This window comes from Nelumbo lutea, chromosome 3 (genome assembly GCF_056320005.1).
Source record: "Nelumbo lutea isolate HS-2025 chromosome 3, American lotus-T2T, whole genome shotgun sequence".
Lineage (NCBI taxonomy): Eukaryota > Viridiplantae > Streptophyta > Magnoliopsida > Proteales > Nelumbonaceae > Nelumbo > Nelumbo lutea.
In genome coordinates this window covers 106423586-106443852 of record NC_142686.1, presented here as the reverse complement: position 1 = coordinate 106443852, position 20267 = coordinate 106423586, and the positions used below count along the sequence as shown (strand labels likewise).

At 39.1% G+C, this 20267-nt stretch overlaps 1 protein-coding gene across 4 annotated transcripts in view; it reads right to left on the bottom strand.

The window, feature by feature from the left end:
* Positions 1 to 20267, bottom strand: part of REV3 (recovery protein 3) — a 140097-nt gene that overhangs the window by 102097 nt on the left and 17733 nt on the right. For 3 of the 4 annotated variants that reach the window (XR_016110871.1, XM_088981491.1, XM_088981490.1), the window contains exons 6-7: positions 14703 to 14745; positions 4336 to 4404 (exon numbers count right to left, since the gene is read on the bottom strand). Coding sequence is in view for 3 of the 4 variants with exons in the window: in XM_088981491.1 (XP_088837617.1) it covers positions 4336 to 4404; positions 14703 to 14745 (112 nt within the window). In the remaining variant the exon portion in view is untranslated. The remainder of the gene's footprint in view (positions 1 to 4335; positions 4405 to 14702; positions 14746 to 20267) is intronic. The other variant, XM_088981492.1, reaches the window with a different exon arrangement.

Here is a 20267-nt window from a genome sequence, read left to right as displayed (position 1 = left end):
ACCTAGGCGAGGCACATACCATGAAATGCGCCTTGCCTGTGCGCCTAGGCACGCCTAAGACGCGCCTTCTTGTGACGTTATTCAAGGTTCGACCAATACATTGTCAACCTTAACAACATTATCGGTCTTTGAGGACTGTCCCCTCTCTAGAGCTTCTGTACGTAGCGGCAAAGTGGAGTGCTGCCCCTCTAAACCAATTTGTTGAACCAGCTGGGCCATGGGAAAGTCTTCAATTGTAGGAAAAAGAAAACTTTGTGCATCGCCCATCCATTTTGAAGTCTTTGCTGCACCCTTGTCTGTCTGTGACAAAAATAAGGGAGATGACAAATCTTCATTATGGGTGTCGCTGAATCCATCTGTTTTCAGTTGTTTTTCCCCCTGAACTGCTTGCTTTCCATTGGTTTTCCCATCTTTAGAAGCCATAATGTCCTCTTCCATGAACAGTTGTACAGTATTTAAACTCTCCTCCCCTTCCAGATCATTAATCCCAACTAAGTCTACTCTGCCAACATTTACTATGTTGTCAGTATCAAAATCAGTTTCTAATTCCTCCTTTGTCAAGAAGTCTTGATCAAGAGACTTCAAAGACCTGCGTCGCTCACACCTGGGATTCCTTCGCTTCGGTGAGAGGCAAGCAGTTTTCTCCATTGGATGCCACTGCAAAGAGCTTTTCATTGGGCTAGAACTCTTCGAACTGCTGTCAAAGATCAAGGAAGAAGGAGATAGACCTTTACCAAGGTCTAGTAAAGGTCCACCTCCACTCATGTGAGTACTTAAGTGAGCATGTGCAAGTTGAAGGGGTTTTGATGGGCCCAAACCACATAGCTCATTCTTTGCGCTCAAGTAGTCCTATTTTTGGTGGGCTCAAGCCATTCAGCCCATTCATATGTATAGCTGGATTCGGGTCCTTGTCCAAAGATAGCCTAACCAACTCTTCAAGCCCACCAGAGCTCACCTGATTTCTTACGGGGTTTTCCAAAGCAAGAAACGCATCTTCTCGGCAAGCCAACTCTTCTGTCAACGGTTCAGACCTTTGAAAGGTATCAACATTCAAGCCTTCGGGCCAGCTGGGCATTCTAGTTGTTGCTTTCTTTTTATAGAGGCTTTTTTCAAAACCATTGTACCTTTTTTTGGCTCCAGACACAACCACCTGAGCATAGGAACACTTCATTCGACCTAGGACTTGTTCCATACGTTTTTGACTTTCTAGGCTTCCAGTCACATTCTGAGGGCTCATATTCTGCTTGCCTGTTTTTGTAAAACTTCTGAACTTCTTTAAAGGTATTCAATTTTCTTTGGGGAACATGGATGCCTACAATGCTGCTCATGGATAAATTGGCTCTTAAACCTACGATAGCCTCAAAGCATATCTCCAAATCCATTTTCCCAAGAGAGCTTTGCTTAGAGATCTAATCCTTCTAACCCCAAATCCCCCATGCTCTTAGGTCTACAAACCTAGTCCCATTTAACCAAATGATCCTTCCTCCTCTGGTTCCAGCCCATAAAACATCAATTTGAATTTTCTCTTATCTCTTCTGCAATAACAGCTGGAATTTTTAATAAAGAATAATAACAAATGGCAAGACTGCCCAGTACAATCTTTATGAATGTAATATTACCTCCAAGACACAATTGTCACATAGACATGCTTGATGTTTTGGCACCTATAGGTGAAACCAAAATATAAATGAAACTTACCAATTTAGCAATTAAGTGCAGGTGCACAATTTTCCAACATCTCTTGAATTATATCCCCTACCCCAATCATCATACCTTTGGAAAGATCAATCTTCAATCCTGAGAGCATTTCAAAATATTTAAGAAGCTCTAAGGTGTACAGCCTGCTCCACTGACACATCTAAAAAGATCAAGGTATCATCAGCATACTGACAATGAGAAATGACCAGTCCATAATCCATTTATTCCTCCCTTGAATGAGCCAAACAACCAATCAGCCCTAACTCCAGACCTTTCAACAACAGTTTGTTTGGGACTTCAAGGGCTTGTACTCTCGTTTCTTTCTTTTAAGACACTTTTATTTAATTATCAAAATAAATGCTAGGCTATACAAAAGTGGGGGATTGGTTGAAACTTGAGACTTTGAGAGAATCCATAGGTGTATCACCATCGCAGCAGAGAGAACAGATCTTCGGTGGCTAAGACGAATATCTCATTCTGCTTGATCAAGAAACCCAGTAATGATTTCAGCTGTGCTTCCTTCCTAAAAACCTTGTCCTCTCCTGCTCAACCTGGGGTACTTTTCCCAGTCCAAGAAGTTTGGTGTCGCCCTATTCCCCCTAAAGTGGGTGCTTTTTGTTGGGAGGTCTACCATGGTGCAATTAACACCTGTGACCTGATGCAGAGCAAGAGGCCTGGCTGGTGCCCTTCACCTAATAGGTGCAGTTTGTGTGAGTCAAGTAGTGAAACTGCTTTTCATATTTTTGTCTCCTGCCCTGTTGCTAGCTGTATTTGGGATTGGTTCTTTTCTCTCTTCGGATGCAGGTGGGATACCCCAGTGAGCTTGAAAAGGCCATTTGACTCGTCCACATTCAGATGGCCAAAAAGAAGAGGCAGAACACTGTGGAGATGCACACGGGCAGCAGTGCTTTGGGTGTTATGGGAGGAGAGAAATCTAAGAATTTTTTAAGAAAAGAAAAGGTGCAAGGAAGTGTTGATAGAAGGGATTATGATAAAAGTGACCTCGTGGGTAAAATCTTTGGGATTATTCTCACATTTTAGTGTAGATGATAATATTCAGGAATTGGAGGACAGTAGCATTCTCTTCATCAGCAAAGAAGAAGGTCTTAAGAAACTGGGGCCCCCCTGATGCTGGTTTCCTCAAATTAAACTTCGATGGAAGCAGCTTTGGTAACCCAGGAATGTTTGGGATTATTTTCAGATTTTAGTGTAGATGATAATATTCAGGAATTGGAGGACAGTAGCATTCTCTTCATCAGCAAAGAAGAAGGTCTTAAGAAACTGGGGCCCCCCTGATTCTGGTTTCCTCAAATTAAACTTTGATGGAAGCAGCTTTGGTAACCCAGGAATGTCTGGAATTGGAGGGGTGATAAGAAATCACAAGGGGATTGTGGTGGGGTTGAATCCGGGCCCTATAGGATGGGGAGATTTCATCACAGCTGAACTAAAGGCAGTGGTTTTGGGGATACAAAAAGCTATGGAACTGGGAGTGAGAATGCTGGTTGTGGAAGGTGACTCCAAAGTGGTTATAAGCTGGCCAAAGCAGAATCAAAAGACTCTCTGGTTCTTCAGAAATGAAATCAAGAAGTTTAAACACCTATCCAAGGATATGCAGTTATTAATTCAGTGGACTCCAAGAGTGGCAAATGGTTTTGCAGATCAGTTAGCGAAACAAGGGGTCAACACGGAACATTGTTTTTGGGCTCAGTTGTAAGGCTGAAGAGTCAAAGTTGATGGTTGGGAAATTTTAAATACTAGTGGGGTAGCCGAGGCTACTCAGTTTCTGTACTGTTTCTTAATTTTCTCTTAATAAAATTCCCTTTACTGATCAAAAAAAAAATCTAGTAAGGATTTAGCCAACTTTAGCCAAGAGGTAGAAAGCAGTTAGTGTATAAGGATCTACCCTTCCAAACTAGAGTGTTTTGTGTGCATAAGATGTACAAGGAGGCTCAAAATTCAGCCTAAGGGCTCTTTTTGTTTCTGTTCTTCTCTTTTGTTCTCTTTATTAATGAATTGTTAGTAAATTATCTTTGATTTTATTTTGGACGTGTAATGTTTACATGACTATACATAACCGAATCATCCTTAATCAAAAGATAAATAAACAGTAAGCCCAAAGTTTACTACAAAAAGTAAGCCTAAAATTAGAATTAGTAGTAAAATGAAGCACAATGAAAATTAAAAAAAAAAAAACTCATCGAGCGCTCAATCAATAATAAACTGTAAAAGAAATTAGGACTTCTAAAAAAATCCCCATGCAATCAACTATATAAAAAAATAAAAGTTCCTAAAATGCTCAAGGTCCCTTAACAAGGGAGATTTATAATACCCCCCAAAATATATGGCATGTACAATGAGGTTGCACAAGTGGACCCCTAGTGCTTTGTCTGACCCACCTTAAGGAATCTCTGAGATTTTAAATTTCACATTAGCCTTCTTTTGGCTCCATATCAAGTTATTTCAAGGATGACCAGCTCAACCAATTGATCATCTTTACTGACCCTGGAGATACATGAATACAACCATATAACATGCACAAGGGATTAAGGGGTAGTTCCCTGGGCAACTAAAGTTTCCGTGTTTCACCTTCACATTATTGGAAAGAAAAATCTCAAATAAAAGCAATGTACTACTTACCAAAAACTGGAGAAGATAAGGAATATGAGATTCATGTGGCTGGAAGCTTTTATCTAGAACTGCACCCCACTTCAAAGCAGAATGAAGATAAAAATAAATATTTGCCTAAGAGTACGGAAAATGTGGAACAAGTAATCTAGAAGATGAAAGATAATAAACTTTTTCTCTTGATGTTCCTTATTCTGATTAATGGCATTGGATCAGAGCAATAGAGTGCAACTTCATCAATAAAATTTCTCTTTCCTCATTCTCCACTAGGGTTGTAACCTCAAAGATATGAACCCTTTCTGCTGCATAACATTTCATACCTGCAATTTGTTGATTTAATTCTTTTCCTTACTTAGGTGGTGAGAGGCCCTCTATTTGAGAGCTTTAAAGAGGATTTGGTGACTTCCTGGTAGAAACCAGAATAAAGTTTTGGTTAAGATTCTAGATAGGTATAAAGGTTTGTCAACTTAATAGCAGTGATGGTTGACTGTTCAGAAGTTTTCCATGTAAATTATTGGTGGTGAGATGCATGTATTTATGACTTAAAAAATAAAATCAGGTGCCTTGCTGTTAATGGCGGATTCTCCATTCCTTAAAGGCTGTGTGGTATAAGTGTGCGGTTCTCGATGTTTATTTCTAAGATGATCATTACTTAGACTTATTTGGAAGGGATGGCTTCTTCCAGTGGTGAATCAAAACCCGGATAAATGCTGAATCCAGATTACTTAACCATTCAAAAGGCATGAATTAAATTGAACGGTGAAAACGGTATGCCCTGGGAAAAATATGTACAAGTTTTTCTTACAACCAAGGGTGAACAGAAGAAGTATTTAACTAATCCTAACTGGGTACAATGATTAGGTAAAAGAGAATGCTCAGATAATGTTGACCATCAGAGGTCAACATGTTTTTCGTTCCTCCCGTGTTTACGCTGGCAAAACTAAGGGGAAGGACAATATGGAGATGTGTTAGAGCAGCCTTGGTGTGGACTATCTGAGAAGCAAACGCTAGAATACTTTTAGAAAAAGAGAGGAGCAAAGAAGCTGTTAGGAATTGTGTAATGGTAAGGGTAATCCATTGGAGGAACTGGGAAGCAATTGCCTAAAGTTCCTCTAGAAAAGAATGTGTGGAGATGCATTGGATACCTCCAACTGAAGGTTTTGTGAAACTGAATTTTGACAGGAGCAGCCAACGTACTACAGGCCCATCAGGAATTGGAGGGATATTGAGAGATTCAGAAGGTCAAACTGTAGCTTTATTCTCAGGCCCCATGGGTTTGGGTGACTCTCTCAAAGCAGAGTTGCTTGCAGCAGTACAAGGAGTGCAGATTGCAAATGAGCTACAGCTAGCAAATATGGTAATAGAAGGGGATTCAAAGGTGGTGATGGGGTGGCTAAATGACCCAGACTCTAAAAACCGGTGCTACAGGAATGAAATGAAAAGTTTAAGTGGCTCACTAGATCCATGAAACTCAGGATACAACGGGTGAGGAGATATGCAAACGGGGTGGTGGATGCATTGGCTAAGCAAGGGGAGAATAGGGATAATTTGTTTTGGGCTCAGTTGTAATTTTTCTTTGCTTTTTATAAAGAGGTAGCATCTTGTGCCTCTCTAAGGGATGTTTGTAAAGACTCATTTTAAATATTAATAAAAGTTTCTGTTTATTCACCAAAAAAAAAGTATGGATCCCAAGATAAGCACTAATCTTATGTTTTTAGATACTACAAATGAGCTTTAGTAATATTTTTGAAGGTTGTATTCAGGCCAGAACAATGTGACTAAGGTGCATCAATTGTATCAAGATTACTTTCATCTTCAACAAGTTGAGAAAAGTATTTAGTATTATTATGTGATTCTTCAGAATTTCTGAAATGAGCTGAATATATACTAGCTTCTCACTATAGATTTGAAGGTGCCATTGCAACACTGGGAACACTCAAAATATTGTCCAGTTTCCTTTCATTCTTAGATCTGAATACAAACCAGTCCATACAAAATATGTAGACAGTAGTGCTTCCAATCATTGATTGAAATGCTAGACTCAGGAGGATCTCTTTGACATGAAGGGAAGATCCTACACCTAGTAACAGATCAGTTCCAGTGATTGCAAGGCATGTGGCATGGATTACATGGTACTGGACATGGTAATAGAGGTGGAGGTTATGCTCCATACAATCCTACTACAGGATGTTGCAATAGTCAAAAGTCAGGGGGAGGATGTGGTAATAGGAGGTCGTGGTGGTCCCCATTAGTGCACTTACTACATGTTAGATAGACAAACTATTATGATCTCCATGGCCCGCCTTCTAGTTAGGCCAACCATGCAACCGTTACAGATTATCCAACTGAAAATGCATCCACACCCATTTATAAGTGATCTTCCTCCTTCAAATTCTCTGTTGGCTCCAATACACTCTCATGAATACCAATGTTGTATCAGGATCTTCCAATTTTTGTACAGGTCAGCACAACTAAACATACTAGGGGGAAGGGATATATACACTTCTTCAGTTAGATCACCATTCAAGAATGGTCGGTTTTTCCTTTCCATTTCATTCAGTTGCTAGGATGCTCCTAGCAACTTCCACAATGTGTCGGTTTTTCCTTTCCACTACTCCATTTTGTTGTGGAGTACGAGCACAAGAGTTTCGATGAACAATCAAACTTTTCAAAATAGAAGATAAGATCTTTTTTCAAAATATTCCTTAGCATTGTCTAATTGGAATATTTTGATGTGGGTATCAAACTGGGTGAGTACGTATTCATGGAATTGTTTCACAAGCATAGGCACTTCAGCATGAAAAGGCATAAGATAAAGTCAGGTATGTAAAATCTTACTCATTTATAAAAAAAAAAACCAGGTATGTCGTGAAAATCATCAATAAACTGAATGAAATATTTATAGACACTCATATAAGGTAAAGGTAGGACCCCAGAAATCAAATTGAACAATATTAAAAGGAATAGTGGATCTTTTACTACTTGTTGGATAAGAGTTTTTACAATGCTCTGAGAAATCGCAAGACTAGAAATGTAGAGTCAACAGACTTATCCCATTAAACTAGAAATAATGGACTCAAGGAAGAAAGTGACAGATGACCCAAACAGTAATGACATAACACAATATGACTAATTGATTCTAAAACAAAGGTTACACACTACACAATAACAAGGGGAAAAGGTTACATACAATTCAAGGATTTAGTCAAATTACTAACTGAAAGTAAATTAGTGTTAAGTTTAGGCACATGAAGAATAGAAGACAAGGTAAGAGAATCTAAGGTTTTGATGTCTCCCTTGCCTGAGATAGGAGTAAGAGAGCTATCAGCAAGGGATATTTTGTCTCGGTCAGATAGGAGTTGGTAGGTAGTGAATAAATGGGAAATACCAATCATATGGTCAGAAGTAACAGAATTTACTATCCAAGGGATCCCACGATTACATAAAACAATAGCACAATTCACAATGGCACAAAAACCTGAGTGTGCATAATTCATTGCTTGAAGGAGTAGGAGTTGTAGTTGTAGACACCAAGTGACTAATTATATAGCCATACTTCTCATATTCAGCTCTGGCAACTGCAAGCTATTCCCCCATAGATTTCTCACCACTCAATCGCTTCTCACTCTCTGAGGAGGTGGCTATATTTGCATTGCCGCCTTTCTTACTCCCACTCTTTTTTCCATTATTACTGTTCTTGAATCTAGCAAGCATAAGCTATGGATGCAACTTCCAACATGTCTCTTTAATGTGCATGGGCTTCTTACAATATTCACATACAACATCCTTCTTTTTAACACTAACACTGTAGCAGGGAAGTAGTGCAGTGTTGATCATTTTGTACCATGATATATGGGCTAAAACAATCTCTTCGAGCATTATTTGGTAGGTTCAACGGAATTGCGTAGGACTTCAACTTGAAGTAGTTTTAGTCATAACACTGTAGCAGGGAAGATTGTTCTGGTGGTTTATGTTGATGATATTGTCATTAGGAATAATAATATTAATGGTATAGACCGTAGAGACTCAAAGGTTTCCTACAACATTTTCAATCCAAGGATCTTATCCAAATGAAGTACTTTTGGAATATTGAAGTGGCGTAGTCAAAATATGGCATTAACTTGTTTCAAAGAAAATATGTTCCTGATTTGCACAAAGGGACAAGTCTATTAAGGGCAAGCAATTTGGAGAAGCTCATGGATCTTGATGTGAAATGGAGTACTGACCAGTGAAAGACTTGAAGATACAAGAGATTCAGTGATCCAAGGAAGATACAAGAGATTAGTTGGAAAGCTGAATCGCTTGACAATTTTTTATGAATAACAACATAATTTTATTAAATTAGAAAAAGAGAGATATATACATATGGCTGCATCCCTGAGATAGAACCCACGTTAGATATATACATATGGCTGATTTGCCAATGCATCTGCCAACCCATAAGATGATCTATGAACCCACGTTAGATTATTGCTTCGGTTTCCTTTGAGCTCCTTTATCTCCTTCACAAAATTTTTATATTGCCAAGGAACCATATCCTCATTCAGCAACCAGTCTACCACCACTTTGCAGTTCCCATTCTTTTGTCAATAACAGTAAACTTCATTAAAGAAGAATAAGCTTACAAAGGAGGGGAGCTAAAATATCTAAAATCCCCAAGTATGTGGACAGGCACCCAAAGAGAAAAGAAATAATTACAGTTGAGATCCCTTCAATTTGCAAGTTGGTATAGTTGAGATAATTAGCAAGCCTTAAACCTTGTAAAACAGCTAATATCTCAGCCCTCATTCAGTAACTAGCCCTCAATTACAAGGCTTATATCTCCTTTGTTACAGGGGTATTAAGTAAATCAAATAAGTCTTCAAGTCTCTCACGGGGAAGCAACTATAAGAGTACTGCAGTATTTAAAAGGTGCGTCAGGACGCGGTCCATTATAAAAAAAAAAAACGGTGGTCATTTTTTATCAGTAACTGATACAACTTTATTAATGGAACCAGTAATTTACAATGTAGACACATAGGACATACACCCAGTAAGATAGCTAGCCCCAGCTATCCTTCTTATCATGACAGCTAGAAGGTTATACAGAATCAAACTCTGTTGGGTCTCCATCTAATTGGAGATCTACCATTGTGTATTGTACACTCCAAGATGGTAATTTAGTTACTTGGAAAGGTAAAAAGCATAGAATAGTAGCCAAGAGCCACATGTGAGTCAATGCAGATGAAGCATCTACTCCAAGAGATCAGGTTCCAAATTACAACACCAAGTAAGCTATTTTGTGATACCAAACCATTGTTCATATTGAAGTTGACTGCCACTTTGTGAGGGAGAAATTCTTAATAGAGATATATCTACACGGCTACACCTTATGTTAAGTCTGGATATTAGTTAACTGATTATTCACTAAGAGCTCGAGTTGAAATCAAATGGATAAAATTTGTAACAAGATATAGATAATGACATTTATGCTCCATTTGAGGAGTGTTAGAAGTCTCTTGAAGTAGGTGATACTATGGCAGGGTATTTATGTCCTTTCTAATATGTCACTCAGGTAGGGATATTTTGGTAACTTTGTTTTATATTGAAAAGAACATAATTAAATATCAACTAACGGGCAGGTGAGAATAAAATTCTCTCCACAGATTCTCATATTCTTTCTTCCCTCTTCTTTTCTCATATTCTCTCTCATTTTCTCTATTCTCATCTTATTCCTGATTTAAGACTGATTAATTACTCTTCCACAGATTCATGGGAAAATAGAAAAGAAGAATAAACTCCCAAGATTTCTCATATTTTTTCCTTCAAATAGAACATAAAACTCAAAAGATTAAAATACAGAAAAAAAAATACTGAGGTTGTAATTTAGACCATGCATGATCAATCTAGATCCCTTATGCAAAAACGCCGATTTAACATCTAAGAGGGCCAAAGGGTTATTACCTATGATAACCAGATACTCATGCATACCCAGCATACTGGTGTTGTATCCAATACTTATCAGATACAATACCTACTTCATGAATACTTGTAGAGGTACTATATAGTATTAACACTTTTAAAATATGTAAATGCTATGTTTTTAACAAATTATACTATAAAAATATCTCCGCATGTCAGAAGATTAACTAAAGTTGGCAAGACACAAGTCTTGAGAAATGACATTTAGATCCAACAGCTATATATAAACACATGATACAAGCGTATTACATGGGATACCCATACCTGTATCTATGTCCAGAATTTAAGGACAGAGAGAGTCATATCCCCATTTCCTGTATGCATGTCCAAGTTTGTATCTGTTTCTGACATCATAGGAATGCTGGTCCCAGCTATTCAAGGTCTTGGGAAGAGTGAACTGGATAGACCTAACCTTTGACATTTTCTGCGCAAAGTGGTCATTCTCATACTCAAACCCCCAATGTTCTCACACTTGATTGAACGCATACAGCAGGTAACATTCATGATTCAAACAATATAGGGGCTACTGCTTAGTGCAATGGTAAAACCTTGGGCTGAAAACATGAGAATGCTAGGTTGGAAATAAATGGAGAGCTAATCTCAAATCAAGATAAAATTGCTAGAAACTTTGTGGACCACCTTAAATCCCTTTACAGGAGAACTCTGGAGGATATGTTGAGCTTAGAAGGCTTGGAGTGGCCTTTACTAGATTAGGAGGCAGCAATTTGGCTGGAAAGAGATTTTGAGGAAGAAGAAATAAGAAAGGCAGTGTTCTCCATGAATAGGTCTAAAGCACCAGGCCCAGATGGATTCACAATGGCTTTCTATCAAGATTGTTGGGAAGTGTTGAAAGATGATTTGCTGAAAGTCTTTAAGGAATTCTCAAATACACATATTGTTAGCCCTGGAGTTAATGCAACTTTCTTGGCCTTGATCCCAAAGAAAGGTGATGCTAGCCATCCAAAGGATTTCCGACCCATTAGTCTATAACTAGTGTTTACAAGATAATTGTTAATGTCCTATCATTGAGAATCAAAGTAATTCTCCCTTCCTTCATCAGTCAGTATAAAGGATCTTTTGTTCAAGGGAGACAAATAGTTGATCAAATTCTAATAGCCAATGAATGTGTAGAAGAGATGAAGAGATCTAGGAAGGAAGGTTTTGTGTGCAAGCTGGACTTAGAAAAGGCTTACGATATGGTGGATTGGGGTTTTTTGAAAGAAGTTCTACATCAACAGGGGTTTGGGGAGAGATGGTGCAATTGGATGCTTGGGTGTGTACGTTCTTGTCATTTTTCTATCGTTGTTAATGGAGTGGTAAAAGACTTCTTCCCAGCTTGCAGAGGGTTAAGGCAAGGTGATCCCCTATCACCCTTCCTTTTTACTTTAGTGGCAGATGTCTTCAGTAGACTTCTCTCTAAGGCAAATAGAGAAGATGAATTTAGGGGTTGGAGAGTGGGTAGAGACAATGTCCCACTTACCCATCTCCAATTTGCAAATGATATCATTATTTTTTGTGAAGGAGACATTAGGAAAGTCGAGAGATTGAAAAGTCTAATCAAGAAGTTTGAAAAAGTGTCAAATGTGAAAATCAATTTGGACAAGAGTTGCATAGCAGGGATTAATATGGAGGGGATGGTCCTACAATAGGAAAGCAGATTGCTTAGAATGTCATATCACCCTGTGGCCTATGACCTACATAGGGCTTCCCCTAGGTGCAAACCCGAAGGAAAGTAGGTTTTGGAACCCAGTTATAGAAAGATGTGAAAAGAGATTGGCTGCTTGGAAAAGAAGTTATATCTCTTTGGGAGGTAGGATCACACAGATAAAATCTACTATGGCTAACCTACCCATCTACTTTCTCTCTGTCTTTAGGATTCCGTCAAGAGAAGAAGAGAAACTAGAAAAAATTATGAAGGATTTCCTTTGGGAGTCGGGAGAGACTAGAAAGGACCATTTAATAAAATGGGAGGTTGTGTAAGAGAAAGGAAGAAGGTGGATTACGTCTAGGGAATGTAAGAAAGAAGAATACAGATTTGTTAGGGAAATGGTTAAGGAGATGGCCTCTTGAGAGAGAAAATTTGTGGGCTGAAATAGTGGCAAGTATACATGGTAGATTGGAGAATGGCTAGGACGCTGGTGTATTGCGTAGGGCTACCTTGGCAGCACCTTGGAAAGCAATTCATAGCCTCCTCCCTTAGTTTCTCAGGTACATTAGCTATGATGTTGGCTCAAGGAATTTAATTCGTTTTTGGGAAGACATCTGGTTTGGTGACCAGCCTTTAAAGGAAGTTTCTCCTTCTTTGTATTCTATTTTGTTGTATAAAAATAAGGTCATTTCAATTTTTTTTGTTCTTCCTTCTTTGCCTTTGAGTCTTAATTGGGATCTCGGATTCCGTAGGGGTTTGAGGGATGAGGAAGCAACTTGTCTGTTAGAGCTTCTCCTTCTCCTTGATAGTGTTTGCTTAGAGCTTTCTTGTCCAGATAGAAGAATTTGGTTCCCAAGTTCTAAAAGTTATTGTTCTTGTGCCTCCTTTTTTAAAGCTCTTTGTTAGTCCTCTTCCACTTTGTCCTTTACTTGGAAAGAAGTGTGGTTTTCGTTGATTAACCCTAAAATTCAAGCCTTCTATTGGGAAGTGGCTCTTGGGAAAATTAACACACTGGATTATTTGCAAAAGAAAAGGTCATTTCTATGTATTTCCCCGAATAGGTGCACTCTATGCAAATCTGATGGTGAATCTTGTTACCATTTACTAATTTCCTGTTCATTTGCTACAGATATATGGGATTGGTTTTCTCTTTGTTTGGGTGTAGGTGGAATATGCCAACGGAGATAAATTTTATCTCCGTTGGCATATTCCACCTACACCCATCTATCTTTGTGTTACCGAAGAAGAGGGGAAGAGTAATGTGGAGGTACACTAGAGCAGCAATGGTGGGGACCTTGTGGGAAGAAAGAAATGCCAGAATTATTGATCAAAAAAAAAAAAAAGAAATGCCAGAATTTTCCAAGAGAAAGAAAGGAGCAAACGACAAATTGTGGAGTGTGTAATGACTAGGGTTATACACTGGCTACAAACAGTGGAACTATTCAAAAACTTCACATTTGATCATATTTGGAGGAATTGGCCATTAGTGGCTTCTAGCTCAATGCAAAAGGTTAAGGCAAGGTTGGTTTGGGCTCCTCCCATTGAAGGATTTCTAAAATTAAACTTCAATGGGAGTAGTCAAAGCAACCTAGGCCCAGCTGGACTAAGAGATGTCATTAGAGACAAGGAAGGAAACTTAAGAGCACTCTTCTCAGGACCAGTGGGGAATGGAGACTCTTTAAAGGCAGAATTGTACACAGCCACAAAAGATGTACAGATTGCAAGAGAGCTAGGATTGATAAATTTGGTGATAGAAGGGGACTCCAAGGTGGTTGTGGGTTGGATAAAAAAACTCAGATTCAGTGATCTGGGCTTACAGAAATGAATTGAAGAAATTCAAATGGTTAACTCAGCAGATGGAGGTAACTATACAGTGGGTGGGGAGGGAGGCAAATGCTTTTGCTGATTCTCTATCTAAACAAGGGGTAACTAGGGAACAGTTGTACCGGGCCCAATTGTAAATTTATGATGTTTCTGTATCAATGAGTGAGGCTGCACCTCACGCCTCATTTTGGGATGCTTGTAACGAACACTTTATCATTTGCTTCTAATGAAATCAATTGAATTTAATCTATACAGTGAGTGGGGAGGGAGGCAAATGCTTTTCATGATTCTCTAGCTAAACAAGGGGTAACCAGGGAACAGTTGTACTGGGCCCAATTGTAAATTTATGATGTTTCAGTATCAAATGAGTCAGGCTGCACCTCGCGCCTCATTTTGGGATGCTTGTAACGAACACTTTATCATTTGCTTCTAATGAAATCAATTGAATTTTATCTATCAAAAAAAAAAACATGAGAATGCATATCTGAGTCCAAGAACAGCCACTTTGCAATAGACAAGGTTAGGTCTATATCCAGTGAACCCCTCCCAAGACCCCAGATAGCCATGATTCAGCCCTCAAAAGCTACTATTTCACTTAAGCTACAAAATACAAGCACACATGTAGCAACTAAAGACACCCAGCTTCTGCCAAAGAACATCTAAAATGCAGATCACAAGTTCACAACTTTGGAGATTCTCTCCAACTTAGCGTGCAACTAATCAAAAGAACAGTTGGTAAAAGAAAATATAGTGAGGTTGAGAATAATATAGTGTATATAAGCATGGATTCATCATAATAAATAGTTGCATGCCAAGATGCTTCAACCAAACAAACCTTTGTTATTCAGCAGAATATGAAGCTAGTATCATCCATTAAACAATAACTACACAAAAATTACATTAAACACCATTTGGGAGCATATCACTGAGCAGCTTAAGACTGTACCTGAAGGATATTGGCAACACGAGCAATTTCATGTGGATAATATCTTCCATTTCTGTCAAGGAATTCATATCATACTTATATCTTAGTGCTAAAAGATGAGAAAGAATTATTAGAACAACTTCATCTCCAGAACTGTCCCCTCTAAAACAAAAAAGGAGCAGAATAGGATCGCTAGCCTTGCTTTAAGTGCTATGGTTGTGATGGTCCCTTGGAAGGTTTGACCTCTGGTGTGGCAGGCACAATTCTTGGGTTGTCTGGTCAATAGATCATTCAAAAATGTGTCTAGGAATGCTAATGGCCTGGCTGACCCCTTAGCTAAGGCTGGGGTACAAAAAATCACCTTGATTAAGACCAACAATATTATATGGAACAGTGTAGGGCAATCAAGAAACATCATCATCATCCAAGCCATACCCCAACTACATGGGGTCAGCTACATGAATCCTGTTTTGTCATTCCGTTCTGTTCAATGCCATATCCATTGTAAAATAATTGACACTTAAATCATTTCTTACTACTTCTACCCATGTCCTTGTTGGTCTACCTGTAGCCCTTCTAGCCTCTTCAACTTGCAAAAAATAACTTCTTACAGGGAAAATACAACTCAGGATCCATGATCATGAGAGCTTGGTAAAAAGTTTTGGTGCCAGCTACCAACCTGACACAACCCTCCTCCTTTATCTGGGCTTGGGACTGGCAGTGTAAGATAAGTTCACACTGGCAGAGTTAGGGCATTTTTTTTAATTGGAAATGGTAACTTTCATTAAAATAACAGTTAAATACATAGAATGTTAACCAATCAAGAAACATATACAATAAAAATGAATTTAGCTGAGATGAGGATGTTGACATGGATGTGTAGCAGGACTAGAAAGGTTAGTTAGAAACAAATGCATTAGATAAGACTTGGAGTAGCCCAATTAATGACGAGGAAAAATTGAATGAGATGGTCATGTGCATGGACAACCAGTGACTGCACTAGTGAGATTGAGTGACTTGGTGGAAGTAGAAGGCTCTGAAAGAGGTGGGAGAAGACCAACGAAAACATGGGCCAAAGCGGTACGAGATGATCTAAAAATTTACAATTTCAAGAAAAAAATTAGCTCTTGATAAAGCACAATGAAGGGACAGGATTCATGTAGCCAACCCCAAATAGTTGGGATTAAGGCTTAACTGAATTGAGTTGAAAATCTCTCCTACAATCTATTCCAAAAGATACCTTAAAGAATTATAAAATATTAAGTTCAATGAGTGAGAAAACTGAAGAAAGAGGCACAAGAGAATAAATCACCAAAGGTTGGGGACCAGATTCTACTATCAACTATATTTTAGTCTAAGTGGACCTTCTCTAAGGTTGAGATCAAGAGCAATAGGGAGGCACATTCATTTTCCCTCAAACCCCTTCTGAAACAAAAGTCCCAAGAGAGACACAAGTCTAAAAGCATGCCAACCCTAGCAACAAGTTCATTTTTAAGGTTTGACAAGGAGTACCTCAAAGATTGCCTTTTAGGGGGAGTTTGGAGCTGCATCGGAGTCTAGTTTTGCATCCCAACCATTTTCCGCTTCACCATGAATGCTTTTTAATGACCCTGTGCCACAACCTATCTTCTACACAAGGGAATCTCCACAGCCATTTCCCTAGGAGAGCCATATTTTTCTTTAAAATGTTCTTTATACCGAGGCCACCTTGCTCCTTAGTTTTGCAGACTTGTTCCCACTTCACTAAGTGATCCATCTTTTAATCATCGGGATCCCACAAAAAATCATTCATTATCTTTTCCAACTTCCTGGCTATTTTCACCGGGATCCTAAAGGTGGAGAGGAAATAAGTGGACAGATCTCTTGGAAGATAAGTGTGTTTGTCTTCCTCTTGTAAATATTCTACTGATGATTTAATGAAAGTGTTATTGATCAAAAAAAAGAAAAGAAATAAGTGGACAGATTTGCTAGGGTGGATTTTATCAAGGTTATTCTCCCCCCTTCTCTTCCACATTGCCAACTTCTTAGTGAATCTCTCTAGAACTGGTTTCCAAAAGCTTTCAGCTTTTGGTTTCCCCCCAAGGGCATACCTAGGTATTCTAGTGGCCAGCTTTTCACTTCACAGCCTAGTAAATCTGCCATGACTTGGACGTCACCCTCTTCTAAGTTTATTCCAGCTACAAAACTTTTCCCCCAATTCACTTTTAGTTTTGAGGCCTATTGAAACTTATCCACCAAATTTTTCAGATTCTTCAAACTAGGTTCATCACAACTCTCACAGAAAATAATAGTATCATCTGCAAATTGCAAGTGAGACACCACCACCTCTGATCTACCAATCCTCCAACCTTTAAACTGATTTTCTTGGTCATTCTTGATGATTTGTCTACTCAAAACCTCAACAACAAAGGTAAACAAGAAGGGGGATAAGGGGTCACCTTGTCTTTTTTTTATCAATAACAGAAACTTTATTAAGAATTAAGAAGCTTTAAGTACAAAAAAGGGGGAGATAAAGAGTCTTATCTCCCCATCAGAAAATTACAATGAAAGAAGATTAAAAAATAGCATCCCTATTCACCCCTTGCTTGGCCAACCCATCTGCAAAAGAATTAGTAGTCCTTTTCACTCAGCTGTATTGTATCCCAATGCCTCTACATAGCCATAAGAATTTTTTCTTTTCATTATTGTAACTCCACAAGCCACTGTCCTCTTTCTTCAACCAGCTAATCACCACCTTTGAATCTCCTTCCAAAATTAGCCAATTGATATTTAGTTCCCTTGCTCTTTGAACCCCTTCCAAAGCTGCAAGAATCTCAGCCCTAATAGAGTCTCCTTCTCCAATAGGGCCCGAGAACAGAGCAATAACAATCCCTTCCTCATTCCTGAAAACTCCCCCAATCCCAGAGGGCCCTGGATTCCTTATGCTATTGCCATCAAAATTCACTTTTATAAATCCGGATGGAGGAGGGGACCACAAGGGACTAAGAGTCCTCTTACACAGAGTAGAGGTTGCTATCTATTTCCAGTTTCTTAACAGGTCAGCAATAGGAAAGTCTGAGAACAGTTCCATAGTTTTTAGCCAGTAGGCAGCCCTTAAAAGTATTAGGTCTAATAGTTCTTCCAGGGATCTTTCCTTTTTTGAAAATTTTCGAGAGTTTCTTTCCTCCCATAGTGACCAACACACAACTGCCCTAAAACTCCTCCGCATCATCTTCCCTCGCTTCTTAGGCCATCTGAAAAACGAAGGGGAGAACAAGCCTTGGACACTCTCAGGAGGGTTCCAAGTACACCCAAAGCAAGAAAGTACCCACTCCCAAACAGTTTTAGTAACCTTACAAGAGACCAAAATATGGTAACCGTATTCCCCATCATCTTTACAGAGAGAGCATCTATTAGGAAGTAAACAAGAATTGGGTCACTTTTTCTGAAGTAGATCATTTGTATTTATTCTTTCCAGGAAACTTTCCCAAAAAAAAAAAAAAACAACCCGAAGAGGAATGGGCTTGCTCCAAAATTCCTTAATCAAAAAAGATACACCATAAGGGACAGATGACTGAGTTAAGGTTTCAAAAAACGAAGCACAAGAGAAGGTTCCCGAAGTAGAAGGGATCCAAATTCTGGTGTCTTCCCTATTAGGATCAAGGAAGATATTCTCAAGGATGGCTAATAAAGGTAAGAGGTGTCCAAGTCCATATCCCTAATTGCCCTTCACAGGCCGAGGTTCCACCCAAAAACCAGAAGTGGAGTCTGAAGGAACTAAAAAAGAAGAGATAGGTTCATTTTTCAAATCTGACAGAGCAAACAAGGAAGGAAACTAATCCTTCAGAGGTGAAACCCCAACCCAAAGATGTTCCCAAAATTTTATTCGATTGCCAGAGTGATCACCGTACCCGATCCACGGGGAGAAAACTGGAAACAGATCATGGATGGATTTCTACGAAGAAGCAGCTGTAGCCCTTGCCACAATTCCAGAATCCCAGTCGTTGTCTTCCAGCCCATGTATGCTAGCCACGATCTTTGTCCACATTTTTTCCTTTTCCACTGTGAACCTCCACAACCATTTTCCCAACAACGCCATATTCCTTTTCTTGATGTTTCCAATCCCAAGACCTCCTAGTTTTTTACATCTAATCACCACCTCCCATCTCACCCTATGATCTCTCTTCTCCTCTCCCGGCTCCCACAGAAAATTCCTCATTAATTTTTCCAGTAAGTTGGACACCTTGGTGGGGATCTTAAACACTGACAATAATACACAAGTAAGTTAGCTACGGTGGACCTAATCAGAGTGACTCTCCCTCCTAAGGAAAGATAATTTCTCTTCCAAGACGCAAGCCTCTTCTCAAATCTCTCCACTACCGGAGTCCAATCCTCTTAAGGGGTCACCTTGTCTCAATCCTCTTTTAGCCGGGAAGAAGTCCTTTGCTACCCCATTTAAAAGGACAGGAAAATGTGTCGAGCTAAACAATCCTTTAATCCACAGTCTCCATCTTTCACCTAGACCCATCTTTTACCCCGTTTACAAATCAAGACTTTGCCGCCTTGTTTTTCCTTCGTTGCCACACATTCATTTGCCACTAAGATTTGATCCACTATTTGTCTCCCTTCTACAAAAGCTCCTTGGTTATAAGAAATGACAAAGGGCAAGACAGTCTTCAACCAACCAGCCAGAACTTCTGCAATGATCTTTAACATGCTACCCACAAGACTTATTGGTTTGTAGTCCTTAGGGGTTTTGGCCTCTTTCTTTTTAGACACTAGAGCAAGAAAAGTTGCATTTGCTCCTAGAGAGATTCCCCCTTTTTTATGGAACTCAACAAAGACATCCATAAAATCATCTTTTATGATTTCCTAGCAATCTTGATAGAAAGCCATTGAGAAACCATCTAGCCCCAGAGCTTTAGATCTATCGATCAAGAAAATTGCTTCATGGACCTCCTCTACACTAAAAACTCTTTCTAAGAGGACAGCTTTGGATTCCGGCACTATCACAATGTAATTCTCCCAATTCCAAATTGCTTTCAAATGAGGAGGCAAGGATTGAATTGAAATGATCCACAAAGCACCTTTCAATTTCCTACTTTGAGTTTAATACTCTTCCCTCCACCTCAATGCTAGAGATTTGATTTTTTTTCTTCTTCTTCTCCCATTTGCTAGTGAGTGGAAAATTTTGGTGTTTCCATCCCCCTCCAAAAGCCATTTACACTTTGATTTTTTGTCTCCAAGAAATTTCTTCCTTCCTTAGGATCTCCTCTAGTTGCACTTTTAAGTTCCATCTTTCTGATCTATCATCCGGCTTGCATACTTTACGGGCTTCCTTTTGGTCCAATTCCTCTATTTTCCTAGCTAATTCCTCCTTTATGACCTCGGTTTTCCAAATTCTTCTTTATTCCACTCCTTGACCTTTTCCTTCAATCTTTTCAACTTCTTTGTGAATCTAACCCCTTTCCTAGCACTTATTCCACCTTCTAACCACCAATCTTTACCTTTTGCACAAGGTTTGGGACTTCCAGCCACATATTCTCAAATCTAAAGGGTGTAGGGCTTCCAATAAGATTTTCTTGGTAAAGACTTAGGCGAAGTGGT